The sequence below is a fragment of the Heloderma suspectum genome, chromosome 2 (assembly GCF_057233095.1).
Source record: "Heloderma suspectum isolate Gila_16-S chromosome 2, 16-S_ref, whole genome shotgun sequence".
In the NCBI taxonomy this organism is placed as follows: domain Eukaryota; kingdom Metazoa; phylum Chordata; class Lepidosauria; order Squamata; family Helodermatidae; genus Heloderma; species Heloderma suspectum.
In genome coordinates this window covers 172,413,201-172,441,139 of record NC_139459.1, presented here as the reverse complement: position 1 = coordinate 172,441,139, position 27,939 = coordinate 172,413,201, and the positions used below count along the sequence as shown (strand labels likewise).

The 27,939-nt window shown below is 46.4% G+C and overlaps 2 protein-coding genes and 1 long non-coding RNA gene across 5 annotated transcripts; 2 read left to right on the top strand and 1 right to left on the bottom strand.

Annotated features, from left to right (window-relative positions):
* The first annotated feature begins 11 nt into the window (after positions 1-11).
* On the top strand, positions 12-4,746 carry SLC10A3 (solute carrier family 10 member 3). 3 transcript variants are annotated; one of them, XM_084836074.1, is made up of 3 exons: positions 12-90; positions 2,372-2,425; positions 2,867-4,740. In XM_084836074.1, the coding sequence occupies exon 3, from the start codon at positions 3,007-3,009 to the stop codon at positions 4,315-4,317; it is 1,311 nt and encodes a 436-aa protein (XP_084692200.1). In that variant the 5' UTR covers positions 12-90; positions 2,372-2,425; positions 2,867-3,006; the 3' UTR covers positions 4,318-4,740. The 3 variants fall into 3 exon arrangements, with proteins under 3 accessions (XP_084692200.1, XP_084692198.1, XP_084692199.1); XM_084836072.1 differs by lacking the exon at positions 2,372-2,425 and having other exon boundaries at positions 2,867-4,746; XM_084836073.1 differs by lacking the exon at positions 2,372-2,425 and having other exon boundaries at positions 12-123; positions 2,867-4,746.
* On the top strand, positions 12-27,673 carry UBL4A (ubiquitin like 4A). The gene is made up of 5 exons (XM_084836080.1): positions 12-90; positions 22,049-22,152; positions 23,830-23,935; positions 25,910-26,115; positions 27,058-27,673. The coding sequence occupies exons 2-5, from the start codon at positions 22,105-22,107 to the stop codon at positions 27,166-27,168; spliced, it is 471 nt and encodes a 156-aa protein (XP_084692206.1). The 5' UTR covers positions 12-90; positions 22,049-22,104; the 3' UTR covers positions 27,169-27,673.
* LOC146353270 (uncharacterized) lies at positions 3,217-21,677 on the bottom strand. The gene is made up of 3 exons (XR_014788025.1): positions 21,287-21,677; positions 11,579-11,792; positions 3,217-4,374 (listed from the first exon to the last, which is right to left on the bottom strand). It is a non-coding gene; the product is annotated as an uncharacterized LOC146353270 (long non-coding RNA).
* Positions 27,674-27,939: the final 266 nt, after the last annotated feature.

The following is a 27,939-nucleotide window of genomic DNA, read 5'->3' as shown; positions in this document are numbered from 1 at the left end:
CGGAGTCGGACATAGAAGGAAGGCGGCGAACGCAACCAAATCAAGCGGTTGAATTTAGCTTTGGGGCGGCGACGGCAGCAACAGCGGCAGGTGAGATCTCGGGAGGCGAGGGGTCATATGAGGGTACGTTGCGGCTGAGGCTTGTGGCTTCCCGAATCTGCCTTCGCAGAGAAGTTAATTAATGGGGAACATGGGGCAGCAGATGTGGGGCAGCTGGGGGAAACTCTAGGTGTTGGATTGTTACCGATCGGGGCTTTTAAGGACGCTGCTGCTCTCTTTGGTAAGGATTATGTCGGTGGCTTTAGGAGGCGGGTGGGAGACGCAGTGAATGGGGCTATGTTACCCCGCACTAGGGAAAGGAAAATCCGAGTGTGCATGCAGAGGCAACTGTTGCGAGGCGGGGTGGGGTTAGGAGGCAGGAGGAAGCGCCCGTGTTTCTCCTGCTAATAAATGTAGAGGGGCGGGGGGAGGAAGTTTTGTGGCCAGCAGTTTCTTTCCCAACAGGTGTCTTGTGGCTTTAAGAGAGAAGTGACTCAGCTTAACAGAGGAGAAGGAAAATGCGGGGGACGACGACACTGTCCTGGGCCGAATTCTCCAATTTAGCTGTTTCCCTTTTCTTATTCCACACCTCCTCGAGAGGTTCAGTCGGGCACTCCCTCCTGCTCTAGGATGGGAAAAAAACAAACAAACCATCCCTTCCCCATGTACAGGGCTAGTCCCAACATCATGTTTCCTTTCCTCCTCTGCCGCGGGATTGCTTTGGGAATGACTCCTTGCAGAGAGGAATCCACATGGAAAATGTTTTGTCTGCATGGGCTTTCAGTTACCACAGGAAAGAGGTTGTTGTTGTTGATGTAGTAGTGGTATGGTATTTCCCAAGAAAAATGTTGAAAAAGATTTGGTCCCCAGGGAGAGCGGCTTCAACACACATACTCTTCTTCTTCTTCTTCTTCTTCTTCTTCTTCTTCTTCTTCGGGGACAGCCTGAAGAAACTGAGCACACGTAGAGGAAGTAAGATTGTGGGATGGGAAAGAGTTTGCTGACAAATACCCTTCCCTAACCTGGTGTCCTCCAGATGTGTTGAGCTACAACTCCAAGCATCCTGGAGGTTGTAGTCCAGCACATCTGGAGGACACCAGGTTGGGGAATCCTCATCTAAAACAAAAAACAATCCTGAGGGTGTGTGCATGTGTCTAATTGTTTACCTGCTCTGTTCACAGAAGTAACAACAGCTTTTAAATTACAGAAACATCTACTTAAGGCTTGCAAGAAAACATGCATGCAGGGCTATCTCAAGGATCTGCCCTATGCAAATTAACTTTTGCCATCTTATTATTTGCTGAGCAGTGTGACAACAGCAGTTTAGTGCTGTAATCTTAAACACACTCACCCAGGATGGGAGTATGTCCCATTGAAGTCAATAGGACTTGACTTCTGAGCATACATGTAAAGAATCATGCTGTTAGTGATCAGTAGCTGGCAGGGATCTGGTTTGCTTTCCTTAATTATCGTTTTTGATGCCTGTCATAGTTCTTTACCTTTCCTACTGGTTCTCTGCCTTGGGGCAACCAGTGGGAGATCGGATGGTTTTGCACCCTCTTGAAGTCATGGGCTATTGTTATTAATTATTATTATTATTATTAATAATAATAATAATAATACAGCACAGCCTCTGTACAGCTCCTCCAAAAGAGCAAGTTTCTGTCTATGTGTGTTTCTTTAAAACATATTCTTTGCTGAGGCAGCCATCCCTGGAATTTGTCTCTATGTTTGGATTAGCCCTGGATGGATGTTTTATGTTGAACATAGGGGTGCATAGATGTGGACTGTCGCTACACTCTGGAGAGCCCTCTTTGTTTCTGCTGCAGGGGTGTTGAACCGCTTTCAGCCCAAAGGCCGAATTCCATTTTGGAGAAGCTGGGGGTGGGGGCAGAGTCAAAGGGGACAGGGCTGAAGTCCAAAGGGGCAGGGAAAAAATGCCAGCATGTTTTAGCTTAAACCTCTTACTGCCCATAACTCAGCCTTAAGAGAGGCATTTCAACATTTTAGAATGGGGAGAAATGTGCAAAGGCTGAGAAACAGCCAAAGAATTGGCAGTTGGGGGAACAGGGCTGGGGAGGGGTGTGTGGATTGGGACCCCAGGTGGGGCAAACTGGGCCCGCAGGCTTGAGGTTCAACACCCCACCCACCCCGCTTACTTGATCCAACCTCCTATATGCAAGGCAGCATGCTATATTCTTATGTTGCCTTATGTAGGGGTTTCTTGGCCACAACCTGGAGACTACTCTGATCTCTTTGTGCCCCTGCGAAGGAGGATACAGTCACAGCTTTTCCCTGTCTTGCAGCAAAATGAGAGTTTATTTATTTACAGCATTTATATACCACTCCACATCTAAGCAGATTCTGGAGCAGTGAATAATAGAAGGTAAAATAATAAATAATTTAAAGCAAAACAGATACTGATAAAGAAAGTTCTGCTTGTTGCCAATGGTGGGAATGGGGAACAGATTAAGCAGCAGGAGTAGTGGAATGGGAGAAGTTGCATCTGCAAGACTGTTAAAGCTGAAAGAGTCTGCATGTCAAAACTCTAATCTGGGATGCTTTGGGCACAGAACAGCCTAGCTTGGGTTACGGCAGAGATGGGGAACGTGATGCTGGACTACAGCTCCCATCAGACCTCACCATTGGCTGTGCTGGCTGGGGCTGGTGGGGTTGCAGTCCAACAACATCCCCACCCCTGGGTTAGGGGGTTGGATTCACCTAATCCCTATGTGTGTGCCTTTGCGAGTGTTATCCCAAGTGTATTGTGCCTGAACATGTGTGTGCTCGCTCTCATTCTCTCTCTCTCTCTCCCGCCCCCCATTAGGCTGAGCACTTCTGTGCCATCACTATTGCATCAGCCAGTGGTGCCCATGGATCTGAGCCCCAAAGCAGCCTGAGCCCTGCCCAGTGGATCCATGTTCCATAGTGAAGGCAAGAGAGCCCTGGATGGAATGAGTCCCCAGCATGACTTCGCCAACCATCCGCACCATGTCTGGGGAAATCCTCCTCTTCTTTCTCCTCCTCCACTCGCTGGCGGCTGGCTGGATCCAGGCAACAACTACTGACAGCCCTTATCTTAGCGTGGGCGATGGAAGTGTTTCGGAATTCAGCTTCCCAGAACACAGTCAGGGCGTCTTGTTGGTGTCCAGCCGCTATCCAGGCCCCAATGCTTACCTGAGTGTGGATTCTCTGGAGCCAATGGTTGTTGTCGTTGAGAATGTCACAGCCTCCTGGGGAGGGGGCTTTCTGGTTGGGTTTCAGTCTGGCCTGGCTGGCCTGGCCCCACTGCAACTGCGGCTGGTGGAGCAGAGCCGCCTCGTGGAGGAGCGGGCGGATTTCCGGATCCGTGTCTGCGCTAGCAGTCCAGAGCCAGTGGTCCACTCAGGGCTAGGCCATTTCTCTGAGAACCCCATCCTCTACGCCCTCCTGCCTCTCATCTTCCTCAACAAATGTGCATTTGGCTGCAAGGTTGAGGTGGAGGCACTCCGAAGCCTTGTGCACCAGCCCCATCCTGTCATATTGGGTATACTGGGCCAGTTTGTGGTCATGCCCCTTTACGGCTACCTCATGTCCGTGGCCTTCTCTTTGCCTAAGCCCCTGGCCCTGGGACTGGTCATTTCTTGCTCTTCACCTGGCGGCGGGGGTGGCTACCTATACAGCCTCCTGCTGGGTGGCGACGTCACGGTGGCCATCTCTATGACCCTCCTGTCTACAGTGGCAGCCACAGGTCTCATGCCGCTCTCCTCAACCTTCTACGGCTGGTTGCTGGGTGCCCACGAGACCCTCCACGTGCCCTTCCTCAAGATCCTCATCACCCTCCTCTTCATTGCTGTGCCCATCTCGAGCGGCATGTTAGTTAAGTGCAAGCTGCCCCGCGTCTCCCGCCTGCTCCTGCTCCTCATCAAGCCCTTCAGCTTCACCCTCATCGTAGGAGGACTCTTCATGGCCTACCACATGGGGGCCTTTATCCTAGCGAATGTGCGGCTCCCGATTGTGCTGGCGGGTGTCACTGTGCCCATCTTTGGCCTGCTGTTGGGCTACCTGCTAGCTTGGTGCTTGGGACTGCCTGGGCCACAGCGCCGGACGGTCAGTATCGAAGTCGGGGTGCAAAATAGCCTGCTGGCCCTCGCTGTGCTGCAGCTGTCCTTCGAGCGGGCCCAGGCTGACTTTGCCTCACAAGCTCCTTTCATTGTAGCCCTGAGCAGCACTTCAGAGATGTTGTTGCTGGTCTTGGGGAACTTGGCCTACAATAAACTCTGCTCGACTGGGTCTTGAGTGCCCACCTGGGGAAGTGAAGGCAGATACCAAAGATGTTGAGCTTCGGACATGGGCCTGTGAGGAGAGATGGATACCAGTTACCAAAGGCCTTAGGAGCTGGGCTTGGGGCGCCCTCTTCAGAGGGCTGTGGGAACCAAGGCCTCAGCTTCTCCACCTCTTATGGGCTGAGGGGCAGCTCAGATACTAAAAGGTCCATATGAAGTGGAACATGTCCCAAAGGCTGCTGTGTCTTGGGAATCTACACTGTCTGGCTTTTTCTTTTCTTTTCAAAATCTACTTGTTTTTTGTACACAGCAAGAGGTGCCTCTGCAGCTTAGAGCTAGAGCTGTACAGACTGGGAGGTAGAAGATGGGGGCTGGAATTGACCCATTTCTCATCTCTTCACCGGGATACAGGGTTTGAATAAAAGGAAAGAGGAGATCGTACATTCTGTGTTACTGTCATTCTTTCAATTATTATTATTATTTGTTAAATGCCAGGAGCTGCAGAAACGGAGCTTAGCGGAGTGATATTCAAGGGAGGAGAAAAACTAGGGTGAGCAATAATTTTTAAGCTATCCTGAGGTCAAGCTGCTGCCCTGGGAACATGTTAGAAAGTTAGGATAAAAATGCCTATAAATGCTCGAGCCATTGCAGTCAATGGGGCAAGTCAGTCATGACTAAAGTCCTATTGATTTCAGTGGGTTTACTCTAAGCATGATTAAGTTCAAATGAGTTGGATGAGAGCTTTCCTCAGTGTTGAAGGTATTTTTAAAATGGGAAGCAGTATATAAGTTTGCTTAAATAATATAAGAGAAGCATCATAGCCTATGTCTACACACCATTTTTCTACTATTTGTTGCCTCTGTAAACAAATTTTCCTAAAACTTCTTGTGGTGGAGGGGTGGGGAACCTGTGCCCCTCTTGATGTTGTTGGACTCCAGCTCCCATAATCTCCAGTCATTGCTCATGCTGGCTGGGGCTGATGGGACCTGGAGTCTGGTTGCCATTTATATGGATTATGCCACCTCTTTCCTGCAACCTTCAGCACTCTGAATGAAACTATTGCCCTTCCCTAGCCCATGAAGTTCTAGCTTTACTGCTGCCCTCCATGTTCTGCTAGTTGGGCTCTGGCTCTCACTGTGCATGCAGTGTGGCTGCTGAGCGTATGGTGGGGTACGGATGTAAGCTAGCTATACAATCACAGCCAACCATTCTTTCTCCATTTCCAGGTTGGCAGTGGTATATTGTGATTGTGTGACCACAACTAGGGAAATGGTGAGGGGGTTGGGATGTGTGCCTGACACACTAATCCATGTCCTGGTGCGGAGAAACAGCACCATTTGTTCCGAGGGCAGTGCTTGTTTGCTGTGGTTTGATGTACCAATTAAAGGTGAGGCTTTTTTGGCCTAATGCCCAAGGCCTGTGATAAATACTGATTTGACTATTTCTAAACTTTCCTTCTTGCCAGTCATGTTGAAGTTCAAACAGCCTCAGTTCCCAGTAGTTCCACTTACTCTGCTTTAAGGCAATTATTCCCCTTTTCTCCTCGCACATACTTTCTACAGTTGGATGGACAGTGCTAAAGCTGGGTTAGCCATTAGGTGAAGTAGGGCCCTAGCCAAACTGGGAAGCCTTCCTGTGGAGCAATTATCCAAGAGCCTCTCTAGGTGAGAAGAGGCTTATTCTGAACTAAAATCCTTCATGGCACATAACAACATGGCCTCTTTCTGTGTTGTGATGGGGGGAGCAAGGCTGAGGGTCCTTATGGTCTAAGGCTGCAGTCCTATTCACACTTGCTTGGCAGTAAGTCTGCACTGAAACCCACATGAGGCTTATTCCTGAGTAAACAGGATTGCGCTAGACACTGGGGGATACAACAATAGGAAGTGAAGGGAAGAGGTAAAAGTAAGAGCCAGTGTAACGGGAAGGGAACAGAGTATTGGGTGACATAATTCTTTGGGATTAGCGGACTACGAGAAGGGGGCCTACCTCTGTGGTTATGAGTCAGAAGAGTGTGAGGCCCCAGTATATAGAGCTCCCATATCCTTTAATCCATTACTGGGCATTGCTGCATTGATTGGCGTGGCTATTTCCATTACTTAAGGGTGTGTGTTGGAGGAAGGTTACTTTCCATTCTAGAAATAACTTCTTCATGGTCAGGTGTCATGTTTTGCTCTCCTACTTGGGGTATCTCATGTCAGCCCAGATCTAGCGCTTCTTCAGGGACGCGTGCATCCATTTTGCCCACCATCCGTTCCGAAGCCCATTGGATAGCAGAACTGTAATGGACGCGTGCTGCAGCTTTGCCACTTACTCCTGGGGAGCGTGGCTGTCATTTGTAGGGTTCTCAGTTTTCAAAAAATGATAATTTCAGAGCAAAATGCTCTTGGCAGATCCCAGCAGGAATGTTTAATCACACCAGGAGAAATTATGTTAAAGCAGCCTTCCCCAACCTGGTGCCCTCCAGATGTGCCACACTGGTGGGGAATGATGGGAGCTGCAGTCCCGACACATCTGGAGGGTACCAGGTTGAGGAAGGCTGTGTTAAAGGGACAGCACTGGGGGGCCGACAGTGGGAATACCTACTTATGTTTTGCGAAGTGGAAATGGTTGCCTAATGGGTCCTTATCAAAATGCAGCATCCTCCAAACATTCTTACTTCCCATGAAGGGAGCATGAAATAACCATTCAAAGCCTGAACTGCAAGATGGGTGGGAAACTCGTGTGTTGGAATAAATACGAATATATTGGCAGTAATTTGAGTAGCTGGGTTTTTTTTGTTTTTACAAAGCCATTGTTTTTAATGGGGGTGGTTCCCCTCACTTTTTCTCGTGCTGTGAACCAAGTTCATTAAAGCGCAAGTAACCTCTCAAGGCTGTATAGCTTGGAACGCATGTATGGCTGTCCTGTCTAGACACCCATACAGAGGGGAAAGCTTGCAAGTAGTGGACTAGGCTGAGATTTCATACGTTTGGATTGGGGTGGGAGGGAAATGACTACAAGAATTGTCACTCTATGATTACTTCTGTTTGCCCAAGACAGATGGAAACAAAGTTTGTGTGCCATAATGATGATTCTGTGGGGAAAAATAATGCATGGTTTCAGAGAGGGATAGGCAATTGGCTGCCAAGCAGCTTAGTTTGCCCCAAAAGGGCCTTCCCATCTGGGCCACAGCACAGTCCTCAACCCCAAGGACCCCATCTCACTTTTAGTATGCATCTCAATCAGTTTCTCCCATGGGAGGCAAGGCTAAGAGGTCATAGACCTCCATCTTCCCCAATGTGAATGGCAACAACGGTTTGTCAGAGGCCTCCTCTAATATATTTCAGATGCTCACTCTGGTTTGCCTGTTTCTTGGGCCTGGTCTATGCATGCAACAGAATCAGCATACTGCTTCAAGCTAGCTGCACATGGTACAGTAATTTAAAATAGTGATACTTAATACACACGCTACACTTGAGGTAGCTTATAATTGTAAAGACCAGGCTGTAGGTGGAGTGATGCCCATTTTAATGCTCCCACGTGTACAAAACTCAAAGCTCCCCGTACCTAAAACAAACTGAAACCCTGCTATATCACTGAGAGAGGTTTTAGTGATGTACTACAGGTTTTTTTTTTAATTCCAGGAATTCATCCTCTGCCTGCTGCTTGAAGTAGTACAGTCCATTCTACCACCTGCTGCTGCTGCATGTGTAAAACGCTGTACACATCCAGAAAAATCAAGTGGTGGGAAATGCTGCTGCTGGAATACTTGCTTGGGGCTGGCTGTTTATACTACCTTATTCCAGCATTATGACAAGATCTGCCCCGGTTGCCTGTGCATTTCCAAGTGCAATTCAAGGTGCTGGTTCTTACCACTCAGGCCCTAAAACAATAGTAGGTAGGCAGACTTCAGGCATGTGAGAACTACTTTGTTTTTAGTATAGGTCCAAGAACTGGAGCCAAATAGATTGCTCAGGAATGCGGACACAGAACTGTGGAACAGGGGTGCCTCTGAGCACATGCTTAGCCCAGGAGTTCATTTTCAGTTCCAGAACTGGAGGTCTCACACAAAGCCTTTCTCTCTCATGCACACACCTACCTGCCCCTGTTTCCCCCAAAGCTTTCTTGATTTCAACAGCCTAGTTTAAGTGGGGCAAAAAAACGTTTTGTTATTTTTTAAACCATTGGGGGTCAGAGATCCTTGCTGATCTAATGTAAATCACACACCAATCTGCTAGCAGATCCCAATCTACCTTTTCCCACCGCTGCCCTAAACACCTTGGGTACTTGGAGGACTGCCTTCTCCCATACATCCCTTTGTGCTCTGGCTGCCCTTGCCTGCTGAAGTTTGGCTGGAACCTACCAAGAGCATGGCCTTTTTGGTGGTAGTGCTGATATTGAAGAATCCCTTCTCCAGAGAGGGCCACCCAGCCGACAGATGTGAAGCGAAAATGTGGCTTTTTGGGGAGGCCTTTAGTGTTGGCTGACGCTGTTGCTGAGGATTTATTTGGATCATTGTATTGGTAGTTATTGATTTTTTTCTTTCTTTCTGCTGCTAGATTGTTTTTGCCTTCCTTGTATTCTTATTTTTGTAAGATGTTATGTTTACTTCATTTAAAATTTTGATTACAAGCAACTTTGAGTGTATTTTATAAAGGAAGGTAGAATACCATTTTTTTTTAAAATAAATAAATGTGTAGATTAGGGTTTGGAGTAATGGCTGAGGGGTGCAATAAGGGCTCTGTCAAAGCTTCTGTTATTCACACAGGGAATGAGGGGTAAAAGCAGAGGTGGAAACCTCCAGCCCACTGACAAGATGTGGCACACATCTAATACCCCAGCTTCCCCCAGGCAGAAGGCTGCCCAGTGAGGAAGGACACCTTTCTATCAGCCACCTGATCGATACTTTCAAGGTTCTCCCTTTCCATGTGGGAGGTGGCTCAGTGCTGGGCAACCTCCCAGCCGAGGAGAACTTTGAAGGTGTGGATCAGGCCTGCTGTCAGCCAGCCCAATCATTGACCCATGGAAAAGATCAATCAGGGCCCGCCGATTGATTTTACTTTTCCTGTGGGTCAATGGTCCTTGATACAGAAAAGGTTACCCATCCCTGGGTTTAAAAGTCCTTTGTGCAGGGCGGGAGGGAGTGGGTGGAGCAGATGTTACTGGCCTTTGGCTCCATTCAAAATACAATTATAATGAGCCAACAGCCTGGAATTCAGGGGTACTTGTGGAAATGAGAGTTATTCGGTTGAAGATAAGTATGCCCAGGTCAAAATCTCACCCCTGCAATTGCCCCCTCCATCCCTAAGAATTGGAATACCCCATGATGAAGGTCATTTGTTTTATTTTCATTTGTGTGTGTACACACTGCACTAAATACTGCTGGGATGACTGAGGGATGGGGCAGCCAATAGTTTTGCAAGAGTACCACAAGTCTCTCCGCTGCTGCCCTGGGCTTAGCTTGTTTGCCTCACACATAACTTTGATGATCTTCCTCAGCCTCCAGCCTGCTGCTGTGTCAACATGTTACCTCAGGCTAAAAGTCATCTGGGGGAGCTCTGTTTGTTTTTTTTTTTTAATAAATGAAGGAACATAGCCAATTGATGCAAATAAATTTCTTCAGCAACAGTGTTGCACATGTTTGTACATTTGCAAGAACCCTGTTGGGGTTTTCCTTCAGGAAAATAAAGTAACCAGGGGTGCAGTCCTAGGCATGTTTATACAGAGAAAAGGCCTACAGCGGTTGTAGGCCTTTTCTCTGTCTAAACATGCCTAGGATTGCGCCCTAAGAAACTGTTCCTATATTTTTCCTAAGACGTATGTTTCTCCTAAGGCTAACTGACTTCAAGCCTGTGGGTTTTTAATCTGTACTCCTTTAGCTTGGTGTTGTACCAGGTGGCAACCTAGCGAATTCTCCTGTCTCTTTAACAGTCGCACAGCTATGAAGGAGAAGGTAGCTTGTACAGCATCTCCTGACCTGCGCCTCTCCCTGTCCCATTGCCTCCCCTCTTTACTCCCACTTGCTGGAAGTCGTTTTGCCCCACAGCGAGTAGGAGGGAGTGGATGGGTGACAGTGTCAGTGAAGGAGACCCCAAGTTTCTTAAATAGACAGGTGGGGTCTCCCACTTCCAACTGTCCTTTGGATAGACTGGTTTGACTCAAATTCAGAGGTAACGTTTGAAGTGCAGGCACTCAAGCCAATTTGCACAACATGACAGCCCATTAAATAACCCATGGACTGCCACGCACAAGCGAGAGAGAGTGCCCGCCACTTCTGCTTTCACTCAGCAACCCCTGACCAGCTCCGTCATATGTTGTTGAACGTGTCATCCAAACTTAGACTGCTGGGTTGTTTAGCGGCTAAACAACCTAGTGTTTAACCCAGCAACAAGCCATGGGTTAACTGCTGGTTTGTTTAGCCATAGATTAACTGCCGGATTGTTTAACTCCTGAACAACCCAGCAGCCCAAGTTCGGACAACATGCTCAGCAAATTATGACAGAGCCGCTCAGGGGTTGCTAATTAAAAGCAGACGTGGCGGGTGTGCAGGAGGTAGCACGCCCACTCTCTTCCGCTCATGTACAACAGCCCCATGGGTTATTTAACCCATGGGGCTGTCATGTGGTGCAAACCAGGTCATCATAGCCACAACCCTAAGGAGAGTCCAAAAATGCAGGCAGCAGTGTTTCATTTTTTAAAACAATAGTATTAGCAGTTTTCATCTCCATGCGGGAGCAGGTCTTTTGTAAAGCTAATCGGTCTTAATTGCCCATTGAAGACCAAGGCAGTCCAAAATACTTTGCATTACCACAGGCGTAGCTCACAACTATACATTATTGCTGGAAAAATCCATTTTCCCCAAGCTACTGAGAGGACTACAGCTAAGCTCAGAGGGAACAGGGAAGTGTGAGGGAGGTGGTAAATGACGTCATCATCCCTGTTAATCAAAAGGTCCTGATACTTTTATGTATTTATTTCTAGGCTGCCTTTCAGGGCAGAAGCCCTCTCAAGGCAGCTTACAACATTAAAATTCTGGACTGTCTTCAAAGGCAGCCTCACATACAGCACATTACAGTAGTCCGGCCTGGATGTCACCAGTGCATGGATAACTGAGGCAAGGTCCATCCTCTTCTAAGCTGGTAAAAGGCACTGATGGACATTGTAGCCATCTGACCTTCTCCTGGTAGTGCTGAATCTAGAAGGACTATGCACTTGGTCTTTTAGGGGAGTGCAACCACAGCTAAGACCAATTGTAAACCTCCCTCCGTTGTAGGTGGTTTCCCAGCCCAAAGTACCTCCGTCTTGCCTGGGTTCATATCAGCTTGTTCACCTTTATCCACCGCAAAACAGCCTCCAGACACTGGATCAAAAGTTCCACAGTCTCCCTGGGATGTGTAGATGGAAGCGAGAAGTAGAGCCAAGTATCATCCATATACCTGTGACCGTGTGAGCCCTGGCTCCACTACACGAGTGCTCCCATTCTTGACTGGTTTTCGAAGGGCTCACAGGCTGAAAGGAAGAGAGAAAGAAGCGTGCAGGCTAACATACGTAATTGGAGCCATGGTGGAAGTGCTCACACTGTGTTTCATCCAAATATACTGTGATCTCTCCAGGAAGAGGAGCAGAGGAAACATGTTCTGCATGTTTGCAGTAGAAGTCAGTTGCAGACAGGGCTGACTGGCCAGAACCAGTAATATCACAAACCCACTCCCAATGTCTGAAGCACTTTTTTGACATTTAAAAAATGGATTTTTTTTTAAGAAAAGGGAGTGAATTGAAATTTACATTTAACTCAATAAATACACATGCAGTGCTTTAAAAATAAAAAGGCAGATGGCCCACCTGAAGCATGAAGGCAGGTGCAAGACAGACAAATGAGTCAACCTTTGAATCATTGGCCAGTACTTCAGTGAAATGCATTGTAAGGCTGGATGGAAACTGGGTTCACTTCATGGGAGAGGAAAAAATGTAACAAGTCCTGTTTTGTATGTGTACCTGTATGCAATCTAGGGGAAGAGACAACTACCATAAATTAGGGCTGACCTACATATTCAGATGAGCCTCGTGTGGTGCAGAGTGGTAGGCGGCAGTATTGCAACTGAAACTCTCCCCACGACCTGAGTTCGATCCCAGCGGAAGCCGGGTCTCGGGTAGCCGGCTCAGGTCAACTCAGACTTCCATCCTTCCGAGGTGGGTAAAATGAGTACCCAGCTTGCTGGGGGAAAGGTAGACATGACTGGGGAAGGCAATGGCAAACCACCCCGCTATAGTCTGCCACAAAAACACCAGCGTAAGTGGCGTCCCTCTAGGGGTCAGTAATGACCCAGTGCTTGCACAGGAGGAACCTTTCCTTTCCTACATATTCAAAATTTCTGAAACTGTACCACCAGATTATCTGTGAGGAATTTTATTTATGAATGTTTCCCCCTAATCAAAATCTGCCAGCCGCTGGAAAACTAGCCATGTCCAGAAGAGGGTTCTGGCATGCAGAGATTTTTTGCATACATATAGGAACATTCAAACAGCACAGTCCCACACATTGACAGCCTGAAATGGTACAGTCCCAGAAAACTCTACCGCTTGATTTACCTGCATGTTTTCATTAGCTCTAACATGCAGTGGATGTTTTAGCCCACTAGCAGATGTGGCAACTCTCTTGTTGGGATGAAATGGCACAGTCAGAACCAATCAGTTTCATGCAACTGTGTCATGAATTCCAGTTGTGACTGATGGCTTTTTTTTAGGTTTGACTCTTTAGTCATCCTTTAAAAGGAGATGAGATTGGCATAAGGTAGAATGTTCTCTGAAACAAAAGCATTGGCCAATGGAAGAGAGAGTCAGTATAATCCCCTGAGCTGCTCAAGGTGGACTAGTTTTTCAGGTGTAGTCTGTGAGATTTGTCACTTCCTGTATAATTGGCTTTAAATACAGTTTAATGGGCTGGTTATGGAGATAGGAGAGACATTGCTAATTATGCAGAGATCAGATTAGATCAACTTTCCCCAACCTGGGTTCCCCCAGAAGTTTTTAACCACAACTCACTTCATCCCCAGGCAGCATGCCATGACTATGCTAGCTGGGGATGATGAGAGTTGTAGTCAAACACATCTGGAGGACCCCAGGTTGGGAAAAGCTGAATTAGATTAGCACTTTGGTCCATCTGGTTCTTAACCTATACAACATGTCATGGGGGCAAACTGAGGCGGCTTCATCTTAACAGTCAGACTGGTGCAGGGACATGGTATAGAAATCAGGATAGAATTACAACTAACCAAACTTCTTGTTTAATTTTTTTAACGTATTTTAAAAAATATTTCCTTCTGTTGGTCCTTCTATTGGAAGCAGCAAAATACCCATTGTTGCAATGGGCCATGTGTATGTGTAGGGAGGGGGCTGAGGATTTATATATTATGGGAGGGAGCACAATGCTGCTTCTCTATGTGCTCTGCATAGGTAGACCCACTGTACACCTTCCCCCCAACATCCTTGCAGGTGGAGGAAAAACTACCGTAGCCTAAGGGATGGTGGACAAGTTTGATCATTCCAAAACACTGTCTCAAAGTGCAGCCATGAACTTCTACTGGAGAAAGTAAAGGGGAACAGTCAAGAACTAAATTTCTTCCCTGTCACTGGTGACTCCAGTAACCAGAGCAAGAGGAGAGGTTTTATCTCAACTGTGCCCCATAGCGAAGTGACTTTACTTTACCCCTTAGAACTGAATGAGGGCTAATGAGAACTGGGTCAGACTCTATCTATCTATCTACCTACTTTGGGTTTAATTTCTTGGTGGTGCTGGAGTGTGGCATCATTTTGGAAACTGGTTTTATATCTATTTCATAAAGACACCTAAGCCTCTCCACCATCACAACTCTCCCCACACCACACCCCAAATTTTTCTGCCTGTCCTAACTTTGAAACTGGGACTTTGATTTCCTCCCCAAAGCTCTCCCACAAAATGCAACACAGTCTTGTTTTTTCTAGGCTTAGGTCATGCATTGTACTGCACATGGTGAATGAATGTAACACCTTCTCACTAATTAGTTGCAAGCAGATAACTCCCAATCTCTCTCTTCCGCAGATACAAGTATGGAGAAAGACTCCATGATAGTAGCTCAATGATAGTAGAGCACATGCTTTGCATGCAAAAGATGTCCTGGCATCTTCAGGTATGACTGCAAAAGACTCCGAGTCAGCAACCCTGGAGAACCACTGCCAGGCAGTTTTTAGACCAGCCTTCCCCAACCCGGTGCCCTCCAGGTGTTTTGGAATACCCAGCATTCCTGATCATTCACAATGCTCATGGCTGGAACCAGTGCCAGCTCCAGGTTTATGAGGACCCTTGGGTGCGACACTCTCAGTGGGCCTCTTCCTGCAGTGAGCCCACCTTCTCACTGCCATTGTCACCACCTGCTCTTGCTCCTCTTCCTCCATCTCATCGCTGCTGCCCCTCGCTTGCTTGACAGGCAGATTGCCAGGGAGCAAGCAGGCAGGGGCATCTCCTGCTCCTCTTTCTCACCACCACCATTGACAGGCCAGAGCAAGATGCAGGTGAACAAGCAGGGTGAAATGGTGAAGTGGAGGAGCAATTCCAGGGGGCTCTTGTCATGGGCCCCTTCTGGGGTGTGGGCCCTTGGCAGGTGCCTAACCATGTCTACCTTTGATTTTGGCCCTGGCTGGGGCTGATGGGAGTTGGTCCAAAACATCTGGAGGGCACCTGGTTAGCGAAGACCAGTGTAGACAATAGTGAACTAGATGGTCCAATGGCCTAAGAAGGCAGAGTTTCCCGTGGTACTATGGGTGCTGTATGTTGGAAAGGCTAGTATGACATTGTGCAACGGTAAGAGGAACTAGGCTGGCAATTCTGATGAGCGAGCAAGCAAGGTTCAATCTAGGTCTGATTTTGCTACTATTGTCTGGAGCAAAATCCTTTCCCCTCACTGTTTTCCATTTTCCCTCCCACACTTGGATCAGTTGAACTGTGCCCCATTTAGCAAATAGACTCTTCCTCATGTTCCCTTCACTCTAGAGCAGCGGTCCCCAACCTTGTGGAAGACAATTTTTCCACGGACGGGGGGGTGGGTGGGGGGGTGTCGCTGGCAGACTTCTGGCCACTGCGACGCAAATGGCGTCCGCTATGCGGACACCATTTGCGTCCCTATTCTTTGCAGTAATCGGCTACGTAAAGATTTACGTAGCCTATTACTTGAAGAACGGGGACACAAATGGTGTCCGCTACATGGACGCCATTTGCGTCCCAGCGGCCGGAAGTCTGCCAGTGGCCGGAGCTGGCCGGCAGCTCCGCCACGGAGTGGAGCCAGCCAGGGCCAGTGTGGATTCCGGGGTAGGGGGAGGGACGGATTGCCTCCCCCCCTGCGGACCCAAGGTGAGGGGGTTTTGCACACCCCTGCGGCCCCGTTGCTAACAGGCCACGGACTGGTACCGGTCTGCAGCCAGGGGTTTGGGGACCCCTGCTCTAGAGCACAATGGGCACTCCAGGCAATTAGCTGTCATACATCATGATCGTCCTGCAGAAACATCTCACATCGGTAAGACTGCCTCAAGCAGAATAAATTTGGCAGCCAGAGGGGCCACACTGAAGGCTGTCGCCTCTAAAGGTGACCAATCAAACAGAGCCCTTTAGAGAGGCCAGAGGAATATCATCATTATATATTGGGTTGGAGATGATATAGTGGCAGTTTCTACAGTGTTAAAACTAAGAAATGCAACCATAACATCTCTAGGGCTGGCATTTCTTTTTGCCTTTGAAGGATTGATCCAATATATTGAATCCAAACATAGAGATTATACAGTGTCTGCTCCTGTCGTGGAAGCAAAGAAATTGTCCACAAATACCATTATATTATCATCCCTAGCCCCCTCTACCTTTGAGTTTGGTATAAAGGCAAAAAGGCTGTGATGAATGCCGAGTGAAGGGAACTAATATGGGGGCAAGGTTAATCTAACTTGACAAGGCAGATGCAATGTAATCCTCCCAGCACACCTGCGTACGTGTGCACACCTTGGTGGCGGCACTGTAGATGGGGAAATTTCCATGAGATAAGATCACCTGAGTAATTACCTCCAGTTTACAAAGGTAAAGAAACTCTCTGACTATGTAACTAGAGAAGTATATGTTTTAGCTACAACACTGCAAGACAATTCTACGATGTCAACAACATTAACATCTGCTGAAAGGGTGGGACCCACAAACACCAAAATGGATTTCTCTCTGAAGTAGTAAAAATACTGTCCAGGTCTAAATTATTATTATTAATTACATTACTATACCTCCCCATAGCCAAAGCTCTACAACACTACAACACTACAAACATATCCTAAGAGATGTAAAAACCAATATAATGAAACACACACATTCAGATTTCTAGCCCACCCTAAGTCCCTAAGACCTTTTAATCTAAAGGTTAGTCATTATTATCGATAGTTCACTGAAATATGAAAATGATATCAAATATGTTTGCAATGTCTTTTTCCAGGTTTGGAACCATATCCCTCTGGCATAAATATTGTTAGGCATATAGCATGTGTTGCTGAAGAAGCCATCTCGATTGCTAAAGTAGCTGTCTTGGCCTACCAAACAAGCATCTGGTTGAAAAAGGTTACGTATTCTGCCACACTTCACACCCTCCACTGCAGAGATCTTTTTGAAATATTATCTCCCTTCCTGGCAGACATCTGTAGCAATCTGCTTGGGGACATGGCTAATTGTGCTAATAAGAACTGAGCTGATCAGGTCCCATTCCTGCCGCCTCCTTCTTGTTTAAACCATGTGTTAATTGGTTTGGCATAGTGGATAGAATAGGCTTGCAATATGTGGGTTCAAATCCTCACTCAGCTGTGCAGCTCACTGGGTGGTCCCTAAGAGACCAACCAACTGAAAAAACAAATGTTTAAGAAGCCTGCCAGGTGCTCTGCCTGCAACAACCACAGCATGTACTGGAGAAGAGAGGGGATTTATGCCAATAAAGAATTGTTTACTTAGGCTGTTCTTATATATTGTTGTAAACATCCCCCAAAAAGGTGAGGGCATGCTGCCAACAAGTGTTTCCTAGAATAAGGTAGTGATACTATCAACAATCATGGAAAAATCCAATATAAAAAGAATTTCGAGCTCCCCCACACACACACACATATGCAAACACCCATTCAGAGGCACTGGGCATTAACCCCCAGTTAATTTAAGAATTTAAGACAATTGAGCCTAGATGAATCATTTAAAAATGGGTTAAGAAATAGATTTACAGATCACTTTTCCAGTTTGGATATAGAGTTATTCCAAATGTCAGTATTTTCACCATATTTATACAATTATTAAAGCATTAGAAAGATTGCAGAGCAAACTTGAGTTGTGTTGGCTGAGGGGCCATAGGATTTGGTGAAAGCACTATTGGACCAGCAGAACTTGAGATATACCACCATCATGATGGAGCACTCAGCTGGCATAACTGCTCTACTGGTAAAGATATACTGGGGGAACGGCTAAAATGAGATAGAGTTGTGAGCAGGATGAGGGTGTCACAGGGGAGGAGTACACTAAAGCCATATCGTATCATCCTGCCAGTCACTCCCCTGGTGCAACTTTACACCAGCCCTGGATTTGGCATGAAGAATTTATCTCCCATTAACTTCAATGGCCAGTGTGGTGTAGTAGTTAGAGCGCTAGATTGGGACTTGGGAGATCTAGTCCCCACTCAGCCATGAAGATCACTGAGTGACTTTGGGCCATTCACTGACTCTCAGCCCATCCTACCTCACAGGGCCATTGTGAGGATAAAATGGAGAGGAGGAGGACCATGTAAGCTGCCTTAGGTTCCTTGCAAGAGAAAAAGAGGTGGGATCTAATTGTAACAAACAAGCAAACAAATGGTAAGGAAAGCATTAAAAATAACCATGCCCATGATAACGATCGTCTGTCCACATCCTCATGACAAATCATAGAATACGGCAGAACTCGGCACCCAATCACAGACAGCATAACATTGTCAGTATATAAACCCCATTCAGGAAGACTACAGCTCAAATAACAGGGCATGCACCATGGAGCTATATCTCTCTGGCCTTGGGTTGTACACACATAGAGCTCCCTGGGAAGGGCATTCCACAGACAAGGGGCCACTACAAAGAAGACTCCCTGGCTGCCACCCATTACACAGTTGTGGGTAGTGGCAGCAGCAGCACCCAGAGAAGAGACTCCGGAGACAATCTTAGGAACTAGGCAGGAACATATGGGGAGGAGAAGGCATTCCTTAAAGTATATACATAAGAGGTGTGTGTGTGTATGTATGTATGCATGCATATGTATACAAGTGTGTGCATATGACAGTATGTAAAAGTGATATATACAAATCAATTAGTAAGAGTCAGGACTGTTACAAATTCTCACATACAAGTTATTACACAAGCATCCACTATACAAAGCTAAGTCAGCCTCTCACCAATTATAGCCTAAGTGGAAATAGGAATGTAATGGAAAGTGACACTTTATGTAATGGTGTCCAAAATTATTAACAGGCGACAGAGCCAAACCCCCAAACCATTAGCCTGGACAGTATGTCCATGGAAATTTCTCCAGTCTTCATAGAACAGGTCATTTTGATTGCTCATATCCAATTCTGGATCTCTGTGACCCAGTTTCTCTGCTAACCAAAGTGTCATACACACATATACACACACACACGAGCTCCATGCAGCCCCATTTCCAGTTGCAACTAGAATCCTCAGTGTGAGGGGGCATGAGTGCAGGGAGTACATAGGAAGCAATGTAGAAGTTTAAATAAAACAGTTGCAGAGCTTTGAAATAACCATGCCCTCTACCTCAAAGAAGTTATTTTACTCGCTGGAGGAGCCTGCTCCCTCTTTTATAGTTTATAGTTAAAACGATGGAATTAACTGCCGTAACATGTGGTGATGGCCGCCAGTTTACACGGCTATAAAAGGGGATTCGATGAGTTAATGGAGGATATGGCTATCAATGGCTACCAGTCATGATAGCTTTATAGTACCTCCAGGATATCAGTTGCTGAGGAACAACAGTGGGGGAGGCCTATTGCACTCATGTCCCATTTGTGGGCTTCCCATGGGCAGCTGGTTGGCCACTGTGTGAACAGAATGCTGGGCTAGATGGGCCCTTGGTCTGATCTAGCAAGTCTCTTATATTCTTAAAAGGAGTTGGGCTTGGCAAGTATGGTTGGGAAGACAAAACAACAAAGAAATTAAAAGCTTGCATTTAGCATATACATTTAATGTAGTTTTCAAATACGACTTACAAAAAATGAATGTTTTGGAAACTGGGTGGCTTTACCTTTTGTGATGCTCCCCTTAGCATCAGTTTTTAGAAGGTAGTGGGGTATGGGAGGATCCCACTACCTTTCCTTCCATAATTCAAGCCCTGCAAGTAATACCGTAGGAAAGGCTGTAGCCAGGGCCGGCCTTGGGGATGAGCAAGCTGGGTGGTCGCCCAGGGCACCAAGCTGAGCTCAGTGGTTGTGTGTGTTTTAATGTACAGTCCGCAGTGAGCTAAGGTGGCAAAAAAGCAAGTGTCTGTAACCATTTTCCCCAAGGTTTTGCAGGTTGTTTGGGTAGTAACTAAAAAAAATATTTCCCTTCAATTAGCTTTAAAGTATGTTTCTTTTTCAGTTTCCACTTTGATGTCATTTGCCCTTAGTAAAAATCAGTGGAACACAGCTTTACTTTGAGGCAATGTTACCGAGCACTTAGCACTTCAGAAACTGTAAACACTATAAGCACTATCTAAATAATAATAAAATAAAGCCCTAAGCTGTAAGAGGTCAGCTGGATACCATTTTTATTTATAACTTTTCTTCATTATTTGTAAAGATAAAAATAATGAATATTCTAAAATAAAGAATGCTTACCAAAAGATAGGAACTTCTACAAAACAAAAAATATTGTAAGTAAAACCTGTGAGAGTTCTGCTGTGTTACATAGTGCACTGGCACTGCTCAGAATGTGGGTTTTCAAACTTTGGCTTGTGCAAACTGTAGCACAGTGGCTGAGAGATCAAAGTTTTGAGCAGTGTTGTTCTCGATTGACATCACATCTGCACCAGGCCCCACAAAGCCTCTGGGTGGCCCTGGGTGGCAGGGAGGGGGACACCAAAGGCACTCCTTGCCCAGGGCGCAATTCATCCTAGGGCCAGCCCTGGCTGTAGCTCAGTATTCGGGCTAATGCTTTGCATGTGGAAAATCCCTGGCATCTCCTTGTTGGGCTGGAAAAACCCTGCCTGAAACTCAGAATTACTGTTAATTATCACTAAGCAAGATGGGCCAGTGATCTGACTCAGTATAAGGCAACTTCCTATTTTCCTACTTCTAGACAACTTGCAGAATTTAAAGCAACATTATATTTCATTCGATTACATAGTTTGTCAGAGTCAGGGGTGGGAGGGAAGGTTGTCACAGAACTAAAAGCAGCAGCAAAAATAACATAGGTGCCTACTTGGCCAGAAATAAAGAACAATGCTCTCTAAAAGATGGGTAGTAGCAATTTGCTATCCTCCTACAAAGGAAGAGTGCCTTTTCTGCTGCAGCACCCTGGCTTTGGAATGAGCTCCCTAGAGAGGTTTGCCTGGCACCTACATTGTACTCCTTTTGGTACCAGGTGAATACCTTTTTATTTTCTCAGTATTTTAGGACTCTACTCTTTTAGCTCTGCTGTTTTAAATCTGTATTTTAAATCTCTGCATCGCTACTAGGTTTTATTCTGGTTGTACTTTTATATTGTAGTTTTAAGCTTTCATATTGTTTTATGTTGTACTCTGTGGTTCGGATTTTTGTGAAGCACCCAGAGAGCTTCAGCTATTGGGTCGTATTGAAATGAAATAAATAAAATAATAATAATAATTAGAATGTGAAATGTTATAGGAGGGGGCAAAGGGTTTTGATCACGGGCTTTGATGGGGGAAACGACTTTTGCATTTTAAAAACAGCAGGCAGAAATTCGACAGGTGCGTCTTTCCCTATTACCTTGTTTCCACGATGGGGGAAGGAAAGGATGGACCTACTGAAGTTCAGCCCCTCATGCAGTACGGCAGTCCTGTCTAGGGGAGGCGGGAGAGAGAGCGCGAACTGAGCCTGCCAGAAAAAGTGACATCTTAGCTTCTGCTGTACTTTCTTCGATATAAGGCACGGTTATTCATTTCAAAGCACTTCAGCGAAAAGAAGCTTCTTCTCCTTTCAGTTTTATTTGAGTTTTTCTATTGACTCCTATTTATTTCTACTCATCTTGCCCCGCAAATGGCGCGTTTTTAAACTCTGCAAGCAAGATCCAGAAATCCTTGTAGGCCATCATTGGGACTGTGGCACCTATCCAGGGCCTAGATAGCAAACGTTTTCTATACTGATTCTCCACCCGCCCGATCCAGCCTCATTTTCACGTTACAACCGGAAGTTAGCCCTTTTTTTTTTAACTTTATGAACCTAACAGGCGCTCTAGCTCTAACCGCCTTCCACTTTGTGGTAAATGACTTTCGGTCATATGGCTACAATCTATGCAACAGACTTGCATATGACGTCAGGAGTCGTTCCTCCGCTTTCCGCTCTCCTTGGCTATATGGAATTTTTCGTTCCGCCCATAGAGATAAGTTCCGCCTCTCTATCCTTTCTCTCTATGATAACGGAACGTGCGGCTCTTCTAGAGATGGGAGGGGGCTGAAGCTTTTCTTCGCCTACATAATTTTTTTTTTTAAATTACGTACTGGGCCGCTCTGTCTCTGACTGTTCCTCCAGGTGTCTATGGTTCAGTTAAAGGGGCCGCTTGGCTTTCCGAGCTGCGGGATCCCGAGATGCTGCTTACGGTGAAGGCGCTCCAGGGCCGGGAATGCTGCCTCCAGGTATCCTTTTTTTCTTCCAGGTGACCGGAGCCTGAGTCAGGGGCGGAGGCCCGAGCTGTTCTGCGGATGGGGATTGCCTGGGTGTGACCCCCAGCCTTTCCAAGCCCAGAGGCCAGGGCGAGGGGCGTCACCTGGAGGACCCGAGTGAAGGAGGCCAAGGGACCAGAGCCCACCTGGCTCTGGGCCTTCAGTCTAGGAAGGGAGGAGGGTGGGTAGATAGGTAGTAGTGGTGGTGAGGCGCTCCTTAAATGGGTAGTTCTGAAGGGATCCGGCCCTGGCATACTTGGGAGGCTCCTGAGCAGTTCTGACATCTCTGGATCTCACACCTCCCTTTCTGCCCCTCTGAGCCAAGGAGCTGAGCCAAGCCTTGCTAAAATGTGTCTTCAGTACTAAGGTTCAGGCCTGGGACATCGTAAGGAAGAGAGCATCGCTGGCCATGTGCAGTGTGCCTTCTCTTCATAAGAAATCAGCCACAACCAGCCCCCGCACACCTTAGGGCCAAGGCCAAGAGCTTGCAGCATAAAGTTGCTTATTTCATACATTTACATCCTGTCTTTCCTCCATCCTGGAATTCAAAGCAGAGTATGTGTGGGCTCCTTTCCAGGCACTGACCAAACCCAGACTGGCTTAGCTTCAGCAAAGTGGCTGCATCCTGTGCCTCAAACCATACCCTGGCAGAATATTACTACCTTCCTAAAAGGCTTGAGCACAAAGTATCTCTCATGTTAGAAATATAAGCATTTAATATTTATACAGTGTTTTCCCTGAGAACTTCACATATATGTAAGCTGCTTAGCAATCTTATGATGCACTTTAAAGGTGCAATCCCATGCATAAAAAAACCCTACAACTCCCAGTATCCCTCCTGCCATCCATGCTAGGCCATGCTAGGAATTGTGGGACTTTGTTCTGTCTAAACATGCATAGGATTGCACCCTAAATAAATAAATATGATCTCAGTAGTCCTTGCAACAGCTGTGTAAGGCAGGCCTGTGTTGTTATTATTATCCTCATGTGACTGATGGGGGGTGGGGGAGAGACCAGCAGAGGCTGAGAGGTAGTGGCTTGCCTGGGGGTTGCAATGATTTAATGGATGAGTTGAGACTTGAACTGTGAATTGCCAGTTCATAGCTTATATTTTCTACCAGTAAGTAATGTTGGTTTTTCATGAGACTCTACTGGTTGGGGAAGGATGAAGAAAGGTCAACCTTAGTTTAAGTTGAAAAGTGCTATATAAATATTTAGTAATATTATTTCATAGCTACCCAATGGGCAGAAATCTCCAGGCTGAGAAAAGCTGCACTTGCTGGCTTTCTGCCTTTTGTGTAGCTGTTAGACACAGGAGATCTGCCAGAAAAAAAGAAGATAGCCATAAATGAAATGCAGAACAAAATTCCTTTCTTTGGAGCAATTTGCCAATGGGGCGAATATCCAAAAGCAACTGCAAGTAGGTGGGAAGCCTTTCTTGAAAGGACCTGCTAAAGGCCAGGCAAACTGGATAAGCACCTTTAGGGGTGTACGTTCTCCAGCGAAGCATTAGACCTGCTTTTCCCAGGAGATCTCTTCCAGTTTTGTGCTTGATGAGGGCCTTTATTCTCTGAGGTATGAAACCCCCTCCTCTGAGACTGTCAATTTGTGGGTCTACTAGCCCCACATCACCACATTCTTCCTTCTTAGGTCTCCCCGGATGAGCGCATCTCCTCTCTCAAACGCCTGGTCTCGGAGAAGCTGAATGTCCCAGTATCCCAGCAGCGCCTGCTTTTCAAAGGCAAAGCTCTGGCAGGTGGGTGCTGATGGTGAATGACTCAGGTAGGCGGTTGGGAATGGATAAACAAACATCCAGTCAGCTTATCTAGGTTAGGAGGTAGGATAGGATGCTGAAGCCCGTGGATGGCTTTTTTCAAGAGGCAAGATGAGCGTCATAGTTGCCATCCATAAGAGTAGTTGGACCAATGGTTTCTTTTAACCCTGTTTGACACAGCTGGTCCCAGAGAAGCTGCTTGACAAGTCACACAGCTTCTGTGGTAGTAGTTACTCCTACCTTCTGTCAGCCTCAGAAAATTAGCAATATGCGTAGTTAATGCATGCGGCTTGCAATGGCTGTGACTGTGGCCTTCTTCCTCTAAATTGGCCCTATGTAGCCTGTGGGCAAGGCTGGCCCCACTATTAGGCAGAGTGAGGTGGCTGCCTCAGGCAGCTGAGTTTGGGTGTCATGAAAAGGCAACAAGTTATTAGTTATTTAATGTATTATTAGTGTATTTTATTATTATTGTCTTGCTTTCTTTTATGGGACTTTTTGCCTCAGGTACCAAAATAACATGGCCAGCCTTGGGTAGTGTGCACCTTGACTTGGGGGAGTGGGGAGCACCATTTGCTATCCTGCCTCAGGCAGCCAAATGTTTTGGGCCAGCCCTGATCTGTGTGTGAGGGGGCATCTGGAGATAGGGGTCCATGGGATTGGTTTGGGGCTATTTGGGGTTATAAAAGGGGTTATATTTGTGTGTGGTGGGAAGTTGGTGGAAGCAGTAGAATATGTGGGGGGATTGCTTGTGTGGATACTTGTAATTACTGGTGTGTATGTGTAAGAGAGCTGGCATTTAGATAGGAAATACAGTTTTAAAAAATCATTGAAGATGCTTTTAAAGAGTACATTTTGTTAGGCCTGCAGCCCTACTAAATATTTGCAACATACAAATGGAACTGGATAATTTCCTTTCACTCCCCTAATGTCTCCCAAGCTGATAGCTCTGATTGTGCAGGTTTTTGTCCAACCCTTTTAAAAACCCATTTGTCCCTATTAGCTTTGAGCCTCACAGGAGTGAGTTTCACCAATTGGCAGTGCCCTTCGTAGAAAAGAGTAGTCCCCTCAGATTTGCTGATATCCCTGCAGATGGCTCTGCTGTGTCATTGTGGGACTGGATACTTTTGTGATGCTATGAAATAATGTGGCTTTCATTAGCCAGAACAGAGATATTTACATCTATAATAAAGAATCTAGATATTTTGTCTTTGAGGGTGTGTATTTTCTGCTGTGTAACCACAGGAAATGATGGGTTAAATGCTATTGTGGGGTTCCACTGAAGCAGTTACATCAGTGGAACTGGGAGGGTGATGATTTCCTCCACAACACAGCCTCCTGTGCACCCTCAAATCTGTTCTGGAGGGCTGGGAAGCCCTGCAGAGCAGATTTTCTGGTGGCATGGAGGGCTCCAGAGGGGAGGAGAGAGGAAAATGTCCAGTCATGCTAGCAGATTTCCAGTACCGTGACATTGGATTTAAGCCAATGTTTCTGAGCTGGGAAGGTGACTAGCTGAATGCTTAGTTTAGCACAAACAACAAAGGGTCGTGCAGCATCTTAAAGGCTAACAAATTCATTCTGGCAGAAGCGTTTGTGGAGCAGGGCCCACTTAATCAGATGCATGAAAGTGTAATCATATGCCTGGCAGTTTAGGATTAGACTTTCGTGCATCTGACCAAGTGGATTCTGGTTCATGAAAGTGTCTGCCATAATCAGTGTGCGACACTTTTAGGTGCCACAAGTCTTTCTGTTGTTTTTGCTACAACAGACTGACATGGCTACTCTTCTGGAATTAGTCTATCAGTTTCTTCTTTGGGAAATGGCAGTCTTCAAATCCCTGGGAAACACGGGCTGGGGTGAGGCCATTGCCTTGGGGACTGGTGTAAGTTTTGGTTGCAGCTGCACGGCTTCTCCCTGGCTGGCAAATGACCTCTCAGCGGCCCTGCATTTCCTTCCCAGATGAACACCGTCTGTCTGATTACTCCATTGGGCCTGAGTCGAAGCTCAACCTCGTGATCAAGCCGCTGGAGAAGGCATCGCCCGAGGAGCCTGGCCACAGAGTTGGCCCCCCACAGAGTCCTGCCATCTGGTACACACTGGCCCAAGTCCTGGGCAGGCATTTCAGTGTGGCTGATGCTGAAAAGGTGCTGGAGCAACTGCAGAAGGTAACTTCCCTTACAAAAGCATGGGGGGAGGAGAGGGTGGGAACCTCCTCAGGGCTGGCTTTGTTGACTCGTCTAATGCTGCAGCAGCAGCAGCATAAATATCATTCACACATGCAAGTCCTTGCTTGATGTTGCTGTGGTCAATATTGTGTGTGTACAAACCAGACCATAAGGTCATCCAAACTGGTCTGATTAGCAGGACAGGGGTTTTAACTAGTATCTCCCATATTAAAATCTATTGCTGTATTTAAATGATTGCATTAGCTCACCTTGTCCAGCTTCCTATCTAAGCTTGAATTCAGGCTATTGGGCAGCCCATCTTGGATGAGAAGTCATAGGGGCAGGTGACAGTGTTGTCACCACAGGGTGGGCATAGCCTGCTCAGGGATATTCTGGCCCCACTTCCCTGCATTTCCAGCTTCCATTCAAAATCATAAAAGTTTTCGGTCTTTTATACTTACAGAGATATCAGGAAAAGTGTGGAGGCAGTATTCCACTCAAATGATCAGCAACTTGCTTCCACTTTCTGACCAATGAATGCAAAGGCAATGGGATAACAGTTGAGCACTAGTCACTTCAGTTTTAACATTCTCGAAATCAACCTGTATTTGGTTAAAGTTGAATACATTTAAGGGCACAATCCTATGCATGTTTAGACAGAAAATAAGTCCTACAACTCTCAGGATTCCCCAGCCAGCCATGGGAGATGTAGGACTTTTTTCTGTCTATATATACATAGGATTTTGCCCTGCTTTAAAGATATTAGGTTAGCTGTATTTAGGTTCTGGCAGTTTGCTTTGAAATGTTCTATTTATCTTTATCATACACCCCCCCCAACATACCCTTGCCCCCCCCCTGCAGCCCCCCCCCCAGAATTTTTGTGGCAATGGACCCGGCAGGAATTAAATTCTTTCTTTCCCTCTCTCCCCCTCTTCTCCCTAGGATTATGAGCGGAGCCTTCGACTGCTGAGCTTGGATGACATTGAGCGCATTGCTACCCGCTTGCTTCACCCGGAGGTGGCTGAGGCCGTAGAAATGGGCTTTCTGGATTAGCTGTCGAACTTGGGGACTGAGCCCTGTCTGCCCCTTTGGACAGAGAGCCCCTGGGCGGGGCCCAGTTTGGGGCTTAATGGGAGCGATCCCTCTGGACTGCTGTTAAAGGGGGCATAGGGCATCTGTAACTGCTCCCCGTCCATTAAAGGTGGTAATGGGTGAGACTGATCTGCTCTGTCTAATGTGTTCAGTAGAAGAGGGGGAATGAAGTTTATAAAGAGATCGCTTGCCCAGTATTGAGAGATGGAGCCACCTTTGGGGTTAGGGGGAGCTGCGTTTATACATGGATTTCTTCTTCATCACCAGAGCCTGGTTGCATCTCATAGATTCATATTTATTGTTTTAACCAAAGGCCATCTTGAGAGTAATGTTCACCAGAATTTACAGGCAGAAAATCAAATCTGAATAATACAAATTTTAAATACAAAATTTTAAAAAAACTTTAATATTGCTGCTCTCCAGTGTGAATGTGTAAATTTCAATAATATAATAGGTTATTCCAGGTCCTCAGTGTAATCAGTAGCATTAGATGAGACCAACATTTGTCTAATGTTCTAGTTTGTGTTTATTACAGTTTGCATACAAACTTTTCAAAATCCAAGACAACTGATCCTGCCCATCAGACAACTGAACAGTATTTACCAGCATAATCCTATACATGCCTACTCAGAAGTAAGTCCTGTTGAGTTCAGTGGAGTCTACTCCCAGACTGTAGCCTACTGGCAGAATTCTACATTCACTGGTTCATCAGCTGAGGGGTGTTAGAATGAG

Excerpts from the sequence above, each read along its gene's own strand:
- SLC10A3 (XM_084836072.1), top strand. The coding sequence starts at position 3,007 with ATGACTTCGCCAACCATCCGCACCATGTCTGGGGAAATCCTCCTCTTC.
- UBL4A (XM_084836080.1), top strand. The coding sequence starts at position 22,105 with ATGCTGCTTACGGTGAAGGCGCTCCAGGGCCGGGAATGCTGCCTCCAG. Across the intron at positions 23,936-25,909 it reads CAAAGGCAAAGCTCTGGCAG|ATGAACACCGTCTGTCTGAT; the intron begins GTGGGTGCTGAT and ends TTTCCTTCCCAG. Across the intron at positions 26,116-27,057 it reads TGCTGGAGCAACTGCAGAAG|GATTATGAGCGGAGCCTTCG; the intron begins GTAACTTCCCTT and ends TCTTCTCCCTAG.